Source organism: Bemisia tabaci, chromosome 1, assembly GCF_918797505.1.
Source record: "Bemisia tabaci chromosome 1, PGI_BMITA_v3".
In the NCBI taxonomy this organism is placed as follows: Eukaryota; Metazoa; Arthropoda; class Insecta; order Hemiptera; family Aleyrodidae; genus Bemisia; species Bemisia tabaci.
Genome location: NC_092793.1, coordinates 53,723,048 through 53,741,070, shown reverse-complemented (window position 1 = coordinate 53,741,070; position 18,023 = coordinate 53,723,048). Strand labels below are relative to the sequence as shown.

At 36.3% G+C, this 18,023-nt stretch overlaps 1 protein-coding gene across 1 annotated transcript; it reads left to right on the top strand.

Moving 5' to 3' along the window:
- Window positions 1-86: 86 nt before the first annotated feature.
- On the top strand, window positions 87-10,709 carry LOC109044787 (kelch-like protein 26). Its single transcript, XM_019062711.2, has 9 exons — window positions 87-569; window positions 1,878-2,071; window positions 2,768-3,013; window positions 4,032-4,282; window positions 5,045-5,426; window positions 6,024-6,194; window positions 6,863-7,029; window positions 7,473-7,771; window positions 8,478-10,709. The coding sequence occupies exons 2-9, from the start codon at window positions 1,904-1,906 to the stop codon at window positions 8,624-8,626; spliced, it is 1,833 nt and encodes a 610-aa protein (XP_018918256.2). The 5' UTR covers window positions 87-569; window positions 1,878-1,903; the 3' UTR covers window positions 8,627-10,709.
- The last annotated feature ends 7,314 nt before the right edge of the window (window positions 10,710-18,023 follow it).

Sequence of the window (18,023 nt, the reverse complement as noted above, 5' to 3'; positions counted from 1 at the left end):
ATCTCTTATCTCTTATTTATCAGCCAATGAAAATGAAGATGTGTTGTGACGTAAATATGTACCATCACCCACTAGTGCCTCAGCTCTGAACTTCCTCTATCATCCATCATTATTTTGTTATTGTTTAATGTTTAGTATTCATTATCAATATTATCAATTGCAGTGACAAAACTGACCCTCAAGTGTGTCAATGCCGAGTGACTCAAGTTCCAATTCGGTTTAAGCTTTTCAGGAGGATCTGAGGAAAATCTGTGTCAGTTTACACGGTTAATTATAATACTTTCACCCTTGGTTTGTGCGTCCTTGCCTAGTTATCAACCTTCATTTCACTAACATAGAGACAAGCGGCTATCAACCGAAAGACTTGGATTCCTCTATTATCAACTACTTTTGTAAAACTTGAGGTCGTCCCAGATGGATTTCAGCAACACTGATCACTGATTACATGGCCACATGTATTAGGAACTTCTTGGGTCCCGTCAGACCTTGTCACTCCACCATTACGGACAGCTCCGTCCCAATTTCATCGTGAGGTATCTCAACTTTGGAGAAGCCCATTTGAGGAAGTAGTAAGTATTCTTTTAATTTTTAAGAGTAAGTACTCATAATGAGTATAGTTTTTCTCCCATCAGCAATGATTCTTTATATTTTCCTAAGGGTCATTCTATAGTCAATTCTGCAGGTGGTTGTTATAGTCTCCTAATTTTCCTTTTAGTAAATGAAAATTTGAGCCAGGTTTTGACTTACTAAACTCCATTTAAAGAATAATTTAATTTTTTACCTTAAAAGGCGGGGGAAGGATGGCTCAATTGTACAGAACCAAATTAAATCCAAATCATGGACTTCTTTCACCATCAGTCCAGGCTAGGGTATCTAATCTAGAATGAAAGTGGGTACTCACAATCCCATTTCACTCGGAACAATAATGTACTATTTAAATTGACCATCCAAAATTCGTTCTTGGATTGCTGCATTAGAAACCACTTTAGCTGGACAATCCATTTCCCAATTGGTCAAGCAATATTTAAGCCTTTAGGTGTCATCACGTCTGACACTAATTTAGCAGACTTCTGAAAGCAGTTAAATTATGATGTTTCCTACAACCCGTCACCACAAAGCTCACAGAAAACTTTTATCTTTCCAAGTAACAGCATTCCAACTTTACTTGAGACTTTCTCAAAAGGAGAGGTTCATACTCTAGAATTGGTAGCTAGGGCAAAGGTCGCCCTGTTTGCTCTGGGTTCCCCTCCCCTGCTACGAGTAAAAATTGATTTTGAATTTTGCGAAGGAACAATGATGAAGAGCAGGCATCCAGCATTTACATTTTTGTTTTGAGTCGTGGCAGCACTTAAAATTTAACATAAAAATTTCTTTTCTATTGGAAACAATGCTGATTAAGTTTTAGTAGTTGTAACTCTTCCTTTTATGACAACAATTTTTTCTTCCTTTCTTTTTTTAGCGATTTTCCATAATTACGGAATCTCATTTTACTTTCGCACTATTTCTTCCACATCCTGAAGCACTCATTCTTATGCTACTACAAGGTGTCTACAAGTCCAGAATTTCCGGAAATGGTACTTATTTTTTAAAGGCGGTCTGGAAGTACTGAAAAAGTGCGGAATTCCGCAAGAAGGTCCAGAATTTTTCTCTTTTTTGTGTCATTTTTGTCGCAATTCAAGTGAGGAATTCTAATTTGTGAAATTTTTCGAATTTTGTCAATTGAAGGTACCGAAAAAGTACTGAATTTCTCGGTAATGCACTGAAAAAGTACTGATTTTTGGCCAGCCTTTTTTAGTAGACACCCTGTACTAAGTATGTGGTGGCAGAGTACCGTATATAATTAAGTAAGCAAATGATGAATATTTATTTTCTTTTAGGCAGAAGGAGCTTTTTTCCACTCAAAATGACCAGGTCAAAGGAATTGACTCCTCCAGATCCCGGCAGGCCTCTGAACACTGTGAATTTTGAATCTCCATCGCACATGGGTACATTACTCAGTGGACTGTATGCTCTTAGAACACAGGGACTACTTCTTGATGTTACTCTTTTAGCTGGAGGAGACTCTTTCAAGGCATGTTCCACTTCAATTTTTTTTTTTTTTTTAGATATGAATCTTTTGGCTAATATCTTTACATATTTATGCACATTAAAATTAGTAAAATGAAAATAAGAATTAAAGAACACAGTATTCTTCCTTTAAGTAGATTTTGTAGTATTTTCAAACGTTTAGTCAATTGTTTACGCAGGGCTGAGAAAAAGAATTAAAACAAGTTAAAAGTCCCTAGGTACATGTAGGGCTGGAATCACTCGCTAAACATTTGAAAACTAATCAATAATGAAATTCTAATTTCTGCAGTTGAATATCTGCTTAAACTGTGGAAAGTTTAACAAACCAAATCCTTTGACCTCATCTCCTTTTCCATCCTTTATTAACAGGCGTGTTTCTTAGATAAGTTCAGGATTCAGCATGCTCCTTTGCAGTTCCTGAAGTGAGTTATGGTAAGGTTGATCTGTTAAGAGGGTCTTAATGACTAGGATCTAATATCATCTTAACTGGAGGTATGCACACAACTTAGTTTCATGTATAGGATAAACCAAATGTGTGTATTGCAAGGTCTCATCTAGGTACAGTTGAACTCTGGTTATATGTTGTTGGATTATTTGTGGTACCTCTGGGGCATATTACTGCAGATATTCAGGGTTCTAATGTATTAAAGTATTGTTGTGAAATTTCAAGCTCATTTCTAACTGGCAATTATTTCTCTAGGCTCATCGCGTTGTACTAGCATCATGCAGTGATTATTTCCGTGCCATGTTCACGGATGCAATGAAGGAAGCACGCCAAAAGGAAATTCGTTTGAATGGTGTGAGTGCTGCTGGGATGCGCCTATTGTTGGATTATGCTTACACATCACGCTTGTCTTTGAATCTTGCTAATATTCAAGATGTTCTATCAGCTGCTAGTCATATTCAAGTTGTCGCAGTCGTGGAAGCTTGTTCTAACTATTTGCAGGTACTTACCCTATTTTTGCATTCCCTCATAATGATAAATTATAGCTCATTCCATTCAGCAATGGCATATCCGTCTTTAAATTTAAAAAAAAAAAAAAAAAAAAAAGAAGATAAAATACGATGGCCCTAAGATTTGGCACAAAATTCATTGAAAAGTTTAGAAAACAGGGCTGGCTGTACACTCTACATAAAAAGAAATCCAAAGCGTGCCATACATATCAATACAAGGCATGCTAATTAATTAAATTCGTTACTGAACTTAAGATTGGTGGTCTGGCCATCTAAAACTCCTCCAAAATTTTGCAAGTAAGTTTTCAAGGGAAGGTTAGTTATTATGGTGAAAAAAGCTGAGCAAGCCACAGATTTTCAAATTAGGGTAATACATTAGTGAGAAATCATGAATTTCTCAGGCATGCAGAAAGTTGCAAACCTTCCTCCTTTATTTGACTTTTACCTATTGCCAAAGAGAAAAAGGAACTCTCAAAATATTGGAATTTTTGATCACTTAGATTCTGTAAATGGAAAATTTCAAAAAATTTTGACAGGTTTTCCTGGTTTTTTTTTTGTGTGTTCTCAGATGAAATTCACTTCTCTATTTTCCCCCTCAATGAATAAAATTAGTTTTGTAGCCTTCCAATTATCAATTAAAAATTTATCAGTAGTCACATTCCTGATATTTTTCAAGAAACTCATGATAATGGCTCTCTATATTAGAATTAATCCTTCCACTAGGCATTTGTAGTGAAATTACATTTCAAAAATAAATTTTGGCCAAAAATCTGATTTCTGCAGGAACTAATCAATTTAAAATGTCCAATCAGTATGAAAATAACACTAAACCTATTTTAAAATCTTAAGCTTATGCTCTGAAGCTGCTCTGTACGCATCTTCCTACCAATTTTCTGTACCAATCTCTCTAATCGTAGTTTGGAAGATGTAATATAGGATTCTTACTTTTTGGATGATCTAACGCGAAGCTTTTCTTTTGTGTCTAAATTTTTGCTTGTCTTGGTTTTCAGTCACAGTTGGATTGTGAAAATTGTGTCGACATAGCAACAATCTCAGAAACATACTCATTGAGTAAACTGAGGGTCAGGGTGTATCGATTCATGAGTGCTCATCTACGAGAATTCTCTATGCTTCCTGAGTTTCTCCGATTATCTGTAGAACAGCTAGAGCATCTTCTTAGCTGCGACTTCCCAGTTGATTGTTCCGAATCTGAAGTCCTTCACATTGTTCTAAAATGGCTGTACACGAATGATGATCATAGGTAGGTACTATTTGTTTCTAAAGTTGATTGCTTTGAATTCTTGAAAAATTGAAAAAATTGAAATAGAACTGTCAAGGTGCATAGAAAGTTCCAAACTAAAGACTGTTCCCTGTAGCAAAATATTTTTTTCTTCCAAGACTCATTTTTTGAGTTAAAAATTTTTCAAACAAGCTTGTAAAAGATATGCAGTGGCCTCCAATTATGAAAATAATGGGTTGAATATCATTGTATATTTTCCAAGTTTAAAGTACTGGAAATCACTTGCCTTATGAAAAAAGTTTGATGAATTTTAAAATTCCATAAAGTTTGAAACATGAGGTCCAATATTTGAAAATGTTTAGGTATTTTTGCCACCTTCATGTCATCTTCTAAGTCTCAGCTATAAGTATTCTTATATTCATAATATTTTAATGTTTTCCATGTTTCATCAATTGCCATGGGATTTTGGAGGAAATTTTTTTGCAACTTCAGTCCTTCAATGTCTTTGAAAAATCTGCCTCATAACGTAAAAATGTCCCATAAAAATCCTTAAATTTTCAATTGGGAGCCTTTGAAAAGCTTGCAAGTTGTCCCTGGGAAATTCTTTTTGTCTTTTTTTTGTTTTGCCGCAAGAATTTTGAAATTGAGGCGCTCCATTTTTGTAAAACGTTCTCCTTTTGTGGAATGTGAAAGTGGATAGATGATGCTGCTAATCCAACATCATTGTTTTTCATTGTATACATGCCTGTAATGTATCCTAATTTAGTTTATCCTTGTTCTCAGTTCGAAATCAGAGTATGCTCAAAGGCTGATCAGCCGAATCCACTTTAAAGAGATTCCTTGGGACATCGATGCCTTTTCGCAGCAACCATATTATGGATGTGTCATCATAAATGAGGCTTTGCGACAACGATTTGTGATGCAACTCCCGCAAATGAACATGACTTCGTCGCTAGTCAACTCCAGAGGCATGGAATTGGCCCTTGTCAAAGTTGGTGGCTTTGGTATTGCTGGTGTCACTAACGAAATAACCTACTACCTTTCCAGTGTTGGAAAGTGGAGGCACTTGACAACTATTCCACACTTGGAGCAGTGTAATTTTGGAACGTGCGTCCAAAACAATGATTTGTATGTGGTTGGCGGTTGTTTTAATCAGTCCCTCCAGGTATTTTCATTTTTACTCCAAGAAAAAAAAATAACCCACCTTTTCTAACTTTTTGTTCAGTTTGTGCTTGATCTTGAAACGTACTTCTACGTATCTGATTACATAGTTTTGCTTCATTAAGATCAATCTTCATTTGTTTTCCTTTTTTTTCTCGTTTTTATGCCATCATTCAAGAAATGCAATCCTCATCACTGAGAATCATCCTGCTTTCTTATACTTTTTATTAATAAAATCTGAGTTTGAAAATATTGACCGAATAAAAAATAGTGTATAACATACCCCAGCAATAAGATCATATGCATACAAATGCATGATATTGCTGTAATGAAACAATAACTTCACGCTCATAAATGTCTGGGTTTTTTCATTCCCCAATACTTCCAATCCACCATTAAACAACATGCATCTCCTCAGTGGAGCATTTAATGTACACTATTTTTAGGTTTCAATTTCAATCCTACAGTCGTGGGTAAAAAAAAAAGAAAAAAAATGCAGTTTAAAAATCAGATCAGCTCAGTCAAAGTAGATCACTTTTGTCTAATTTTCCAGAAGATTTTTTTACACAGTTTGATAATTTTTTTCTTCTTTTGCCTTCAGGAAAATATTCATCCCTTTGGGTTTAAGTACAGCCCTAGATATAACAAATGGAATACTATTGCTCCAATGCAGAGAGAGCGATGTCGATTTTCATTAAATGTAGTCGCAGATCACTTATATGCTATTGGTGGAGCCAGTGAAATAGATGTAATGGATGGAGTTGATAGTGAGGTAATCTCTTCTTGTCTTTCTAAGCTTAAATTGGAGCTTTACAGCTGAACAATTTTGGATACCTCTAAATATCCCAATACATCTTAAGAGGAAACAAAAAAAAATAATCATTTTAAAGGTTCTATTTTATGTATGAAAGACCGCCAAAATGACATAAGTAGTTAAATCACCCAAAATAACGCTGGAACTGAAATTATCTTTTACAAGAGAGTTGAATTGAAGTATTGAGTAAAACCATGATATGAAAGGACATACAGAATGAGCCTTCTCCTATGAAGGTGCAAAAAGAAGGAAGACATATTTTTTTATGTAAGCACTAGAAGACAGATGTTATATTCTACGTATGAGCTTTAACAATTAATGCAGTCTGTCAGAATTAATCTTTGATAATTGAAGCATTAATATAGGGTCCCAACACAAGTTAAATTATCAATACATAAATGGCCAATGAAACATTTATGGGGTGACTTGTGAATGTAACTGAGCTGGGAGTAAGGGGTGGTGGTTTGAAGAATTGGTTTAACATGATGTGTTTCTAGTATAATGTAGTGTCGAGATTGATAATATCTCAGCCCTTATTTTACAGACCAGGAGAATTGATGTTTCTTCACATGTTTTTAGAGTGCTACTGTGATAAGATTGATACTATTACAGCCTTTATTTTACAGGTTAGCGAGTGTGAAAAGTACGATCCGGAAACTGATACTTGGGAAAGTATTCCTGCAATGCCTGGATACCGCACTCAACATGCTGGGACAACCTGGCCTTCAGGTGGAGATTATCTTTTCATTTCAGGCGGTCTCGATGGAGATGTTGTACTAGATTCTGTACAAAGGTATTTGATAATTCCTCATCATTTTCAATTCATCAAAAATAATTTTAAATGTGGAACTTTGCCCTATTCTTTTTAATTTATTTATTCACTTATTCATGATAGCGTAATAGACCAGGGTAAAGAGGGTGCTATAGACTGATTTAGTGACTACGTCATTCAATATAATATCCAAATCTTGGTTCAAACCAAAACAAACTAACATATATTATTTATTATTCAATGAATTATTCATAAGTTAATTGTGTGAATTAATTAAAATTTAGTCATTGACTGGTCCTAAACCAATCAAAGACTCATTAATTTCGATTGTAAGAAACATTTGGCAGCATTTTACCATCATGATGCAAAGGGCGCAATCAGTCAGAGAAGATCAGAAATGTAACTTGTGTGCAGAATTTGATTTCCCTTTATCTGTTGACTAATTGACACTTATCTGTATTTAGATTGGATACTCGGAACAGTGTTTGGGAAAGCAAAGCATCTCTTTTAACCCCACGTGCGGACCATGTAATGCTAACTGTGAATGATACTCTGTATGTCTGCGGAGGCTGGTATGAAGATCCAGATAATGGAAACCGTGTTTTAGCAGATACCATCGATGTCTATGATGCTGAGGCAGATACATGGAGGACTATTGCACGCTTGCCAACTCCACGTTATCATTCTGGCATTGTGACTGTAAATAATGTTATTTATTTCATAGGAGGACTACTTAGTGATGCCATGTTTGATCGAGCTACAGGTAGGTCCTGTCGTAAAACTTCTAAATTACGGTTCCATCCTGTGTTCGCATATTCATACATTTTTGCTTTCCTTATTATCTTTGGTATCAGCTGCACTAAATGCTCTGATTTACACAAATCTTTACTTAGCCTTTAATGTTTTGGGAAAGAAGGGAATTTGCAAATTTTTTATTAGCCTCCCAAGTACGAAAGTACCAGAATTGTGAGAAATAATTTATAATTTAGTTGCAAGAAGACAGTCACAAGAGTCTAAAATGTTGAGTTCTAATGAGGATCTAAAGTGAACTGAAGCTTAGAATATTCTGTCTTGGTCATTGGTTGTCATGTAATAAAGTGGAAAGTGAGTAAATAAGTTGGAAGAATACACTTTTTCAATGCAATGTAAAGTTACCTTTTGACATTTTAATTTTTGAATTAATTTATTTTTTTAAAACAACCTTGTAAGTTGGGAATAGAAACATCCCTGTCGTAATTTTCAACTCTGCATGACACAGATTCGAAGTTCATATTCAATTTATATTTCCAAAAAATGTTCTATTAACCCTTGAAACCATCTAACTCTTAAAAATAGTTACATCGAAAGAATCTTGATTAAAAACATTAGAGCCTTCGTTGCTCCTCTAAATTTGACACTTTGCATCTAGTTTTTACTATTTAACTGAGATAAATGTATTACCTGGTCTGTTTGTTTGTCTGCTTGATTAGCTGTGATAGAATGCTACAACATTGATACAGGCGTTTGGACGACCAGTGAAAAGTATCCGCAAGATCTCTGGGAGCACACCTGCATCACTTTGTACATACCTAGGTGTCGTGATGACATGGAAGTCCTTGCCTCAAATCCAAATTGTTGAGGCCTCAACTGTACTTCAAGTTCCTCACTCTTGCCAGCCAACCAGCTTTTATCTCTGGTTCTCCGCGGTGTTTTAGAAATTCATAGAATTTTTCATGGATTTTTAGCATCAAGACTGAACTTTCTTTTCTGTTATTCAAGAGAGGAACCTGTAGCAAAGCAATTCTGCGTTTTTGCTAGTAAGGTAAAGGGTTGTAGTAAGTAATGATCTAAGTGTTATTGCTCCAGCCGGTTTTCTGCATAGTTGAAAGAGTAAGAGAAAGAACGTCATTCCCAAATTCCATTGGAACAGGGAAAATGCTTGGGTATTTACCGACCCTCCTCCCCTCCCCTCCAAAAAAAAACAAACACCAACAGGTATTCCCCCATTTTTTCATGCTTGAATTTTGGTACCTGTTGGATGCTGGGGTTGGAATCAAGGTTTCAAATATCAGAATTTTTAATAAAACAAAACTGTAAGGCCATTATTGACCTTAATGATAGAAATTATCCTGGCTGGATCAAACACTGAAAAAGTCTGGAAATTTTTGGCATGGTGACAGTTGAAAACCTAAGGAAATCAAGTACCAAGAATTAAAGCATCAGGTTCCTTTCTCCCTCAGAAAGTTTATTTTAGCTCACCTAGGTTCATCTTTTTCTTGCCCCGGAGTATTTTCCCGTTTTCATGGATTTAAGTCTAAATCTTACTCCATTAGTTTGCTATTGATGAATAGAATTCATGGCAAAAAACTGTCGCAGCATTTTTTTGCCTCTAATATTGCTCATTTATAATTCATTGTTGAAAATTTAGCACTCTCTGTTTTTATCGATGTTCTCTTGGCATGACGTTATTATTTTCTATAAATTTGATGTGTACATTTTTTAACTGTTGTTTATCTGTGATAATCTTAAATTTTCTTTTGTGATTGCAAGAGAAGAATAATGTTATATTATATCTATTATTTTTATCTAATCTATATCTATTATCTTTTCTCAAAATGCTTTATTTACTCAATTCAAGGATTTTTTCCTGTTCTCATTCTTGTTCTTGAACTTCAAAATTGTAAATGTGTGCATGTGGTGAAGTTTGTCAATGCAGTGAAAAGAAAACGGCAGACAAGTATGAAATGTAATTTTTTTTGCAGATGGTTATGCACAAATAAAAGAAGACACAGTCTCTAATCAATAAATTGCATATCCAAAAAAACCTGAATCCACAAGCACTATTTAATGAACATGAAATGGAATTCTTTAAAAAAAAATTCCCAGTTGCTCCCAAGGATCCGGCCATTAATCAGTTATATTGTGCTGTATAAAAAAATCTAAACTAGATACCTAAAATGTTTAAACATATGTTTACACATGTTTTATGTAACATTATTTTTATCTCTTAAAAATTATTTTATCTACTGCATCTGGCATGCATGACTGCATCCTCAAGGATTGCTTTCAAACTTTTCTGTGTTCTACAATTCTCCTATGAAAAGAAAAAAATCATTGAATTTTAAAAATTTATCCTAATTTAAAATACTTTTGTACTCATTCACTTTGCTCAAACAAGAAATACTGTGTATCAGAATATTAATTAGAACATTTTATTTTTGTTCAATACTTTCAATATTTAATTGTGGGCTAATTTTTCTTCCTTTCTTTTCTTTAGAGGTGTTAGTGTCCATAGCTGCGAAGGCACCTCTAAAAGAATAAACAAATACTTCTTCTCCTACCACTTCCTTTTCTTTTTCTCTTTTTTCTTACATGTATTTTTACTTCCCTATATCATTGAGTCTCCAAATTTGTAAACACACTTACCTACTATTAATTTTTATCAGAGGTGAGAATGGCCTAAGATGTTAAGGCACCTCTCAAAAATAAACATATTCTACTATTACTTTCTCTTATCTAAACATTAATCTGTGTTTTAATGACAATCAGTATTCTCTTGTATGTAACTTTTTCTCAACATCATATTTTTATTTCACACAAAATGTGCTTATTGTGAACTCTCAATAAACGCTCTGTATAAAATATGAATTTAGGTTCCACGTGGAAATAACTGACTTACGTTGTCCTAAAGATGGCCTGTTCATAAATTATATAAATTTAAATTTTTCTTTTTTTTCTTTCTTCTGTCCACCTCTTCATGGCTCCTGACGCCCTTCTAAACAATCCATACCATCCATAGTATAAGCTCTCAAGCCTCGTAAATTTTCGTTTCTAATAACGCTTGGTGCCAGCATTCTACTGGCCCAATTTTCACGATTTGCGCGTCTATCGACAGGTGATTGTCTCTAGATCACCCCGCTCTATTTAGATTTTTGTGCATTACGTTGTAAAGTTGCAAATTCTACCATTTAAACGATTTAAATTTTCATTTTTCGTCACAATTCGTTCAAGCATTTTACTAGGACGATATCCAAGATTTTTGCGGCTATCAACAAGTAGTCCAGGCGCCTGGTATCTAAAAATGAGGCTACTTGGAATTTCGGGTACACAGCAATCTTTTTGGCTTACTTTACGTTTTTTTGGGTCGCTGAATCCGAATCTGAAGTTTCCTACCGCGAATCTGGTGAGCATTTTCCGCCATTTTAAAAAATGGCCTAAAAATGCCTGTTTTTGCGGCTTTTTGCATACCCATGGCGGCTACGCATGAGAAAAAAACCGGAATTTAGTTGATGTTTTGAATAGCTGACATAATTTGGAAGGAAATAGTGTATACGTATGCTAGGTTTGCTTAAAAATTGAGGAAGATACAGCATCGTGAACATCGCGCTCGCGCCCATTCACGTTTTCGCGGCGCACCCGTCAACGCGCGATCCGGCTCGCCGCGGTCAGCCAAGTTCCGAAGCGATCCAAAGTTCCGAGATCCGAGGTTCCTCAATTTTTGAGCAAACCTAGCATATTCATAACCATATTCTTCCAAATTATGTCAGCTATTCAAAACATTAACTAAATCCGGGACTTTTTCTCGTGCGTAGCAGCTAAATAAAAAGAAACCGCAAAAAAAGGCCTTTTTAGGCAATTTTTTCAATATGGCGGAAAATTCTCACCAGATACGCGAAAGGCAACTTCAGATTCGAATTCAGCAACCCAAAACACATAAAGTAAGCCAAAAAAATCGCTATGTACCCAAAATTCCAGGTACTCTTACCAGGCGCCTGGACTACATATAGCGTCACCGCTTGGTTTCTCGGTTTCCTGTGCCGCTACTGCAGTTCCGAACGTTAAGGCCGTAGTTTAAGGGCGCTAAAACCAGGGTTGTATTTCGCAAATGGATAATTTTTGCAGAATAATTAAAAATTAAGAAGCAGGAGTAATTTAACTAAATAATAAAGGGTACTCAAATTAAAAATATAATGCAAAACAATTTGGAAAATCGTGTTATGTAAATACAGAAGATTCGAAAACGCCTTCTATTGAGGCGTGATACCTCACGCGTTCCGGAGAGTTCAAATAGTTGTATCCCTGCGCCTTACTAAGACGATGGAAGATTAATATTGAATTAGCGTCTCCCCGTGGTTTTTCGGTTATCCTGTGCCGCGACTGCAGTTCCGACCGTTAAGGCAGTAAGTAGTTTAAGAGCGGTAAAAGCAGGGTTGTATTTCGCAAATGGATAATTTTTGCAGAATAATTAAACATTAAGAAGCAGGAGTAATTTAACTAAATAATAAAGGGTAATCAAATTAAAAATATAATGCAAAACAATTTGGAAAATCGTGTTATGTAAATACAGAAGATTCGAAAACGTCTTCAATTGAGGCGTGATACCTCACGCGTTCCGGAGAGTTCAAATAGTTGTATCCCTGCGCCTTACTAAGACGATGGAAGATTAATATTGAATTAGCGTCTCCCCGTGGTTTTTCGGTTATCCTGTGCCGCGACTGCAGTTCCGACCGTTAAGGCAGTAACCCAAGTAGCATTTTGCAACGAAAAAATTGCAATTTAAATGAAATAAAATTTCCAGATGATTTCAACTTTCTTGCAAGAAAATTGCAATTATTTTACAACATCTGACCCCCTCATTGTAAAAAAGTTGCAATTTTTTTTTTGCAAAGAAATTTCAATATTGACGACCTTTAAATTTCAACCCCTAAATTTTCCGGGGAAATTATAATAATTCGAACCCATGCTTACCTAATGTCCTACGACGTTTAGCAGCATAAAATACCGGACGCCCTTGAGTGGGCTTGAACCCGACCCGCGAATGTCATAGCGGAGCAGTCTTCCACTGAGCTACAGGGAGCTGATGATGAGTCGGGTTGAAATCACGCCTGTTAAGGCTGTTATCGCATGCATTGCGTCAGTGCGTGGCTCAACATTCATCATAGATTTGATTAACGCCGTTTTTCTCAGGCCTCTTTCTTTTGCCTATTATTTATTTTTTCCATATTTTTTTTTGTCTGATTTTTTTTTTCGATATCACGTAATAGGTACTCACACTAAATTTACACCGGTGTAAATTACACCACATACTAACTTGAGAACTTAAAAATATTTTCAAAAAATATTTTTAAAATATTTTCAAAACTTTCTTAAGGAATATTTTTATCATGCATGTTTACAGGCAATATTTTTGAATTATTTTAAAAATATTTTTTGTAAACATTTTCAAAATATTCCTTTAAAATGTTTTAAAAATATTTTCAAAATATTTTACTTACAATATTGCCATGAAAATATTTTGATAAAGGTGACAATATTTTCAAAATATGTTGGGCTATATGGGTTAGGTGAGACATTTAAGTCGAAAAAACTTTAAAACAACTAGAGAATTGGATGCCAGGCACATGGCGTGAATTTGTTACAACATGATTGCACCGAAATTGCAGTCTTTATAGTGCCTTGAAAAAGAAGGTTAGGCAACAAGCATAATCTACATTTCTTGCAAACTTATTGCAATAAAATTGCAACTTTTCAAGCGCCTTCAAATGAACGTATAGGCAACAAGCAAAAATTGCAATCAACTCACAATCCATTGCAATGAAATTGCAATCCATGCTACTTGGGAAGTAGTTTAAGAGCGGTAAAAGCAGGGTTGTATTTCGCAAATGGATAATTTTTGCAGAATAATTAAACATTAAGAAGCAGGAGTAATTTAACTAAATAATAAAGGGTAATCAAATTAAAAATATAATGCAAAACAATTTGGAAAATCGTGTTATGTAAATACGGAAGATTCGAAAACGTCTTCAATTGAGGCGTGATACCTCACGCGTTCCGGAGAGTTCAAATAGTTGTATCCCTGCGCCTTACCAAGAAGATGGAATATTAATATTGAAGCAGCTTTCCCGCTAGCCATTTTGGGCTATTCCTGTGCCGCTACTGCAGTATTGACCCCATGATGTAAGGGCGCTCAAGGTAAGCTAGTACTTAGCAAATGGATAATTTGTATGGAAAAATTAAAAACGAGGAAGCGTCAGGAACTTCACCAAATAGAAGTTCCTCAATTCAACAATAAAATTCAAAGAACTGCTGTAAAAAATGTGTATGTAAAGTTTAAATTTTGAAGATTAATATTGAAGTTGGTTTCCCGCGTGGTTTCTCGGTTTTCCTGTGCCGCGACTGCAGTTCCGACCGTTAAGGCAGTAGTTTAAAGGGCGCTAAAACCAGGGTTGTATTTCGTAAATGGATAATTTTTGCAGAATAATTAAAAATTAAGAAGCAGGAGTAATTTAACTAAATAATAAAGGGTACTCAAATCAAAAATATATAATGCAAAACAATTTGGAAAATCGTGTCATGTAAATACAGAAGATTCGAAAACGCCTTCTATTGAGGCGTGATACCTCACGCGTTCCGGAGAGTTCAAATAGTTGTATCCCTGCGCCTTACTAAGAAGATGGAAGATTAATATGAAGCAGCTTTCCCGCTAGCCATTTCGGGTTATTCCTGTGCCGCTACTGCAGTTTCGACCGTTAAGGCAGTAGTTTAAGAGCGCTAAAAGCAGGGTTGTATTTCGCAAATGGATAATTTGTATGGAAGAATTAAAAACAAGGAAGCGGCAGGAACTTCACCAAATAGAAGTTCCGCAATTCAACAATAAAATTCAAAGATTTGCTATAAAAATGTGTATGTAAAGTTTAAATTTGAGCCAAAGCACGTCCGAGCATATTTTGATCTCATAATAAACTGGTACAAAAGCAATAAGGCACAAAAAATCAAATCAAGGGGATGCGCGCGTAACCGTGGCAGTAGCTATCGGAAGATCAGTCATTCCCTTTCTTCCACGCTCCCAATGTTATGGGTAGAGTCCCTTTATACCCAGAGTTACGACAACTCGATTATCAGCTGACTGGCAGCCGGCCTTGGCTGGCCATGGAAGCCGAAACGAGTGCACCCAAACGAACGATATTGAGGGATAAGGATCGGGAATCCTGCGATGTCTGTCACACAAAAACAACAACATCAACAAAGTGATCAATTAAAAAGAAAATGAGATTGGTTTGTGAATAATTTCTTAATCTATTTTCATTTTGGACCTATGGAAATAACAATTTACTCTTGATAAACCACAATTAGGTAATATTTTCATTATTCTTGTTCACATTCGAGGTACCGCCATCTTGGTGCACTCGTTTCGGCTAGAGTCCCTTTATACCCAGAGTTACGACAACTCACTTTTGGTTGGGCCAGGATTGGGCTGAAAGTGGCCTAAAAAAAAATCCAATTCTGATTGGTTCTCGCTCATGGAGGCCGAAACTAGTGCACCAAGATGGCGGTACCTCGTATGTGAACAAGAATAATGAAAATATTACCTAATTGTGGTTTATCAAGAGTAAATTGTTATTGCCATCGGTCCAAAATGAAAATAGATTAAGAAATTATTCACAAACCAATCTCATTTTCTTTTTAATTGATCAATTTGTTGATGTTGTTGTTTCTGTGTGACAGACATCGCAGGATTCCTGATCCTTATCCCCCAATATCGTTCGTTTGAGTGCACTAGTTTCGGCCTCCATGGCCAGCCAAGGTCGGCTGCCAGTCAGCTGATAATCGAGTTGTCGTTACTCTGGGTATAAAGGGACTCTAGTTTCGGCCTCCATGAGCGAGAACCAATCAGAATTGGATTTTTTTTTAGGCCACTTTCAGCCCAATCCTGGCCCAACCAAAAGTGAGTTGTCGTAACTCTGGGTATAAAGGGACTCTAGTTATGGGACCAGAAAATCTCGTTATGTAAAAACAGAAGATTCTAAAACGCCTTCAATTGAGATGTGATACCTCATGCGTTCCGGAGAGTTCAAATAGTTGTATCCCTGTGCCTTACTAAGAAGATGGAAGATTAATATTGAAGTTGCGTCTCCGCGTGGTTTCTCGGTTTTCCTCTGCCGCTACTGCAGTTCCGACCGTTAAGGCCGTAGTTTAAGGGCGCTAAAGCCAGGGTTGTATTTCGCAAATGGATAATTTTTGCAGAATAATTAAAAATTAAGAAGGAGGAGTAATTAAACTAATTATTAAAAGGAACTCAAATCAACAATATAATGCAAAACAATTTGGTAACAAAATATGTTTAAAAAGCTGAAATTAGAACCAAATCATGTCCGAGCAAATTTCGAGTTCACAATCAATTTTCTAGTTGATTGTAATATCATCGGACATTCGAGAAAGCAATATACAGAAATTTAAAATATGGGGATGCGCGCGTATACCCGTGGAAGTAGCGCGGATGATCAGTCATTCCCTTTCTTCCATGCTCCGAACGTTATGGGACCAGAAAATCCCGTTGTGCAAAGATAGTAAACTAGAAAACGCCTTCAATTGAGGCGTGATACCTTACGCGTTCCGGAGAGTTCAAATAGTTGTATCCCTGTGCCTTAGCAAGGCGATGGAAGCTTAATATTGAAGAAGTAGTCCAGGCGCCTGGTAGCTAAAAATGAGGCTACCTTGAAATTCGGGTACACTGCGATTTTTTGGCTTAATTTATGTTTTTTGGGTCGCTGATTCCTAATCTGAAGTTTCCTACAGCGTATCTGGTGATCATTTTCCGCCATATTGAAAAAATTGCCTAAAAAGGCCTTTTTTCCGGTTTGTTTATATAGCGGCTATACGCATGAGAAAAAGTCCCGGATTTAGTTAATGTTTTGAATAGCTGACATAATTTGGAAGAATATGGTTATGAATATGCTAGGTTTGCTCAAAAATTGAGGAACCTCGGATCTCGGAACTTTGGATCGCTTCGGAACTTGGCTGACCGCGGCGAGCCGGATCGCGCGTTGACGGGTGCGCCGCGAAAACGTGAATGGGCGCGATGTTCACGATGCTGTATCTTCCTCAATTTTTAAGCAAACCTAGCATACGTATACACTATTTCCTTCCAAATTATGTCAGCTATTCAAAACATTAACTAAATCCGGGACTTTTTCTCATGCGTAGCCGCTATATAAACAAACCGGAAAAAAAGGCCTTCTTAGGCAATTTTTTCAATATGGCGGAAAATGCTCACCAAATACGCGGTAGAAAACTTCAGATTCGGATTCAGCGACCCAAAAAATATAAAGTAAGCCAAAGAAATCGCACCCAAAATTCCTGGTAGACTTACCAGGCGCCTGGACCAAAGTGATATTCCCTCGATGAGCCTAAGTACTGTATTCAAATTTTGGAAATGTGATCCAGGTTTTATGTATTAGGGTAGACCAGGGAGCTTAGCGAGACGAGGGGCAATAAGCAAAATTTGAACTCTCAGCCGCAATAGAAATGGCGGGAGTATAAAAATTGGCAAAAAATTGAACTAAGCATGAGATTTCGAATCTAAGAGAGAGCTCAAAGCGTCCTCCGGAGGTTGGGCCACTTAGTGGCTAGGGGGCTTTGCCCTCTAGTTATACTATACTGTCCTGAGCATTTGACTCGTTCTCTGTCTTCGAAGTTGGTTTGAGAAGTGTGTTTAATCAGTCAAACAGATCTGGATTGTTCTCCGAAATGAAGCAATAAATTGTATTGCAATTTATATATGACTAGTAGATCAAGAGGACCATTAGGTCTTAATTCTAACTGTGAAAAAGTATATGGAATTACATTGAAAAATTTTATATGCTACTTTTTGCTCAACTCTGTTTCAACGATTAAAGCGCGCACTTTGCCGTGCTAAGGAAGAACGCCGCATGAACCCTCAGGCGTTTCCAAATTGTCTTTGATAATACGCGAATTTCCTGCTAAATTTATGAGTATTTTCCTTTCAATTTTACAGATGATTTAGTCCGCGATTTTACCTAAAGACTCTGAAAATATGAAGGAGGAATATTCATAACTTCCCTAAAAAATAAACACTTTCTCGAAGGGAATTTGGCAACTTTCGAATGGTCATACGGCGTTCTTCCTTAGCACGGCAGCACTGTAGTGGGCGCGCAATGCGTGAAGTATTCCTGCACTCTTGTAGGCGCTAATGCGCCCTCCGCGCCGATTAGCGACCGCACTGTCTGGTGCAATGC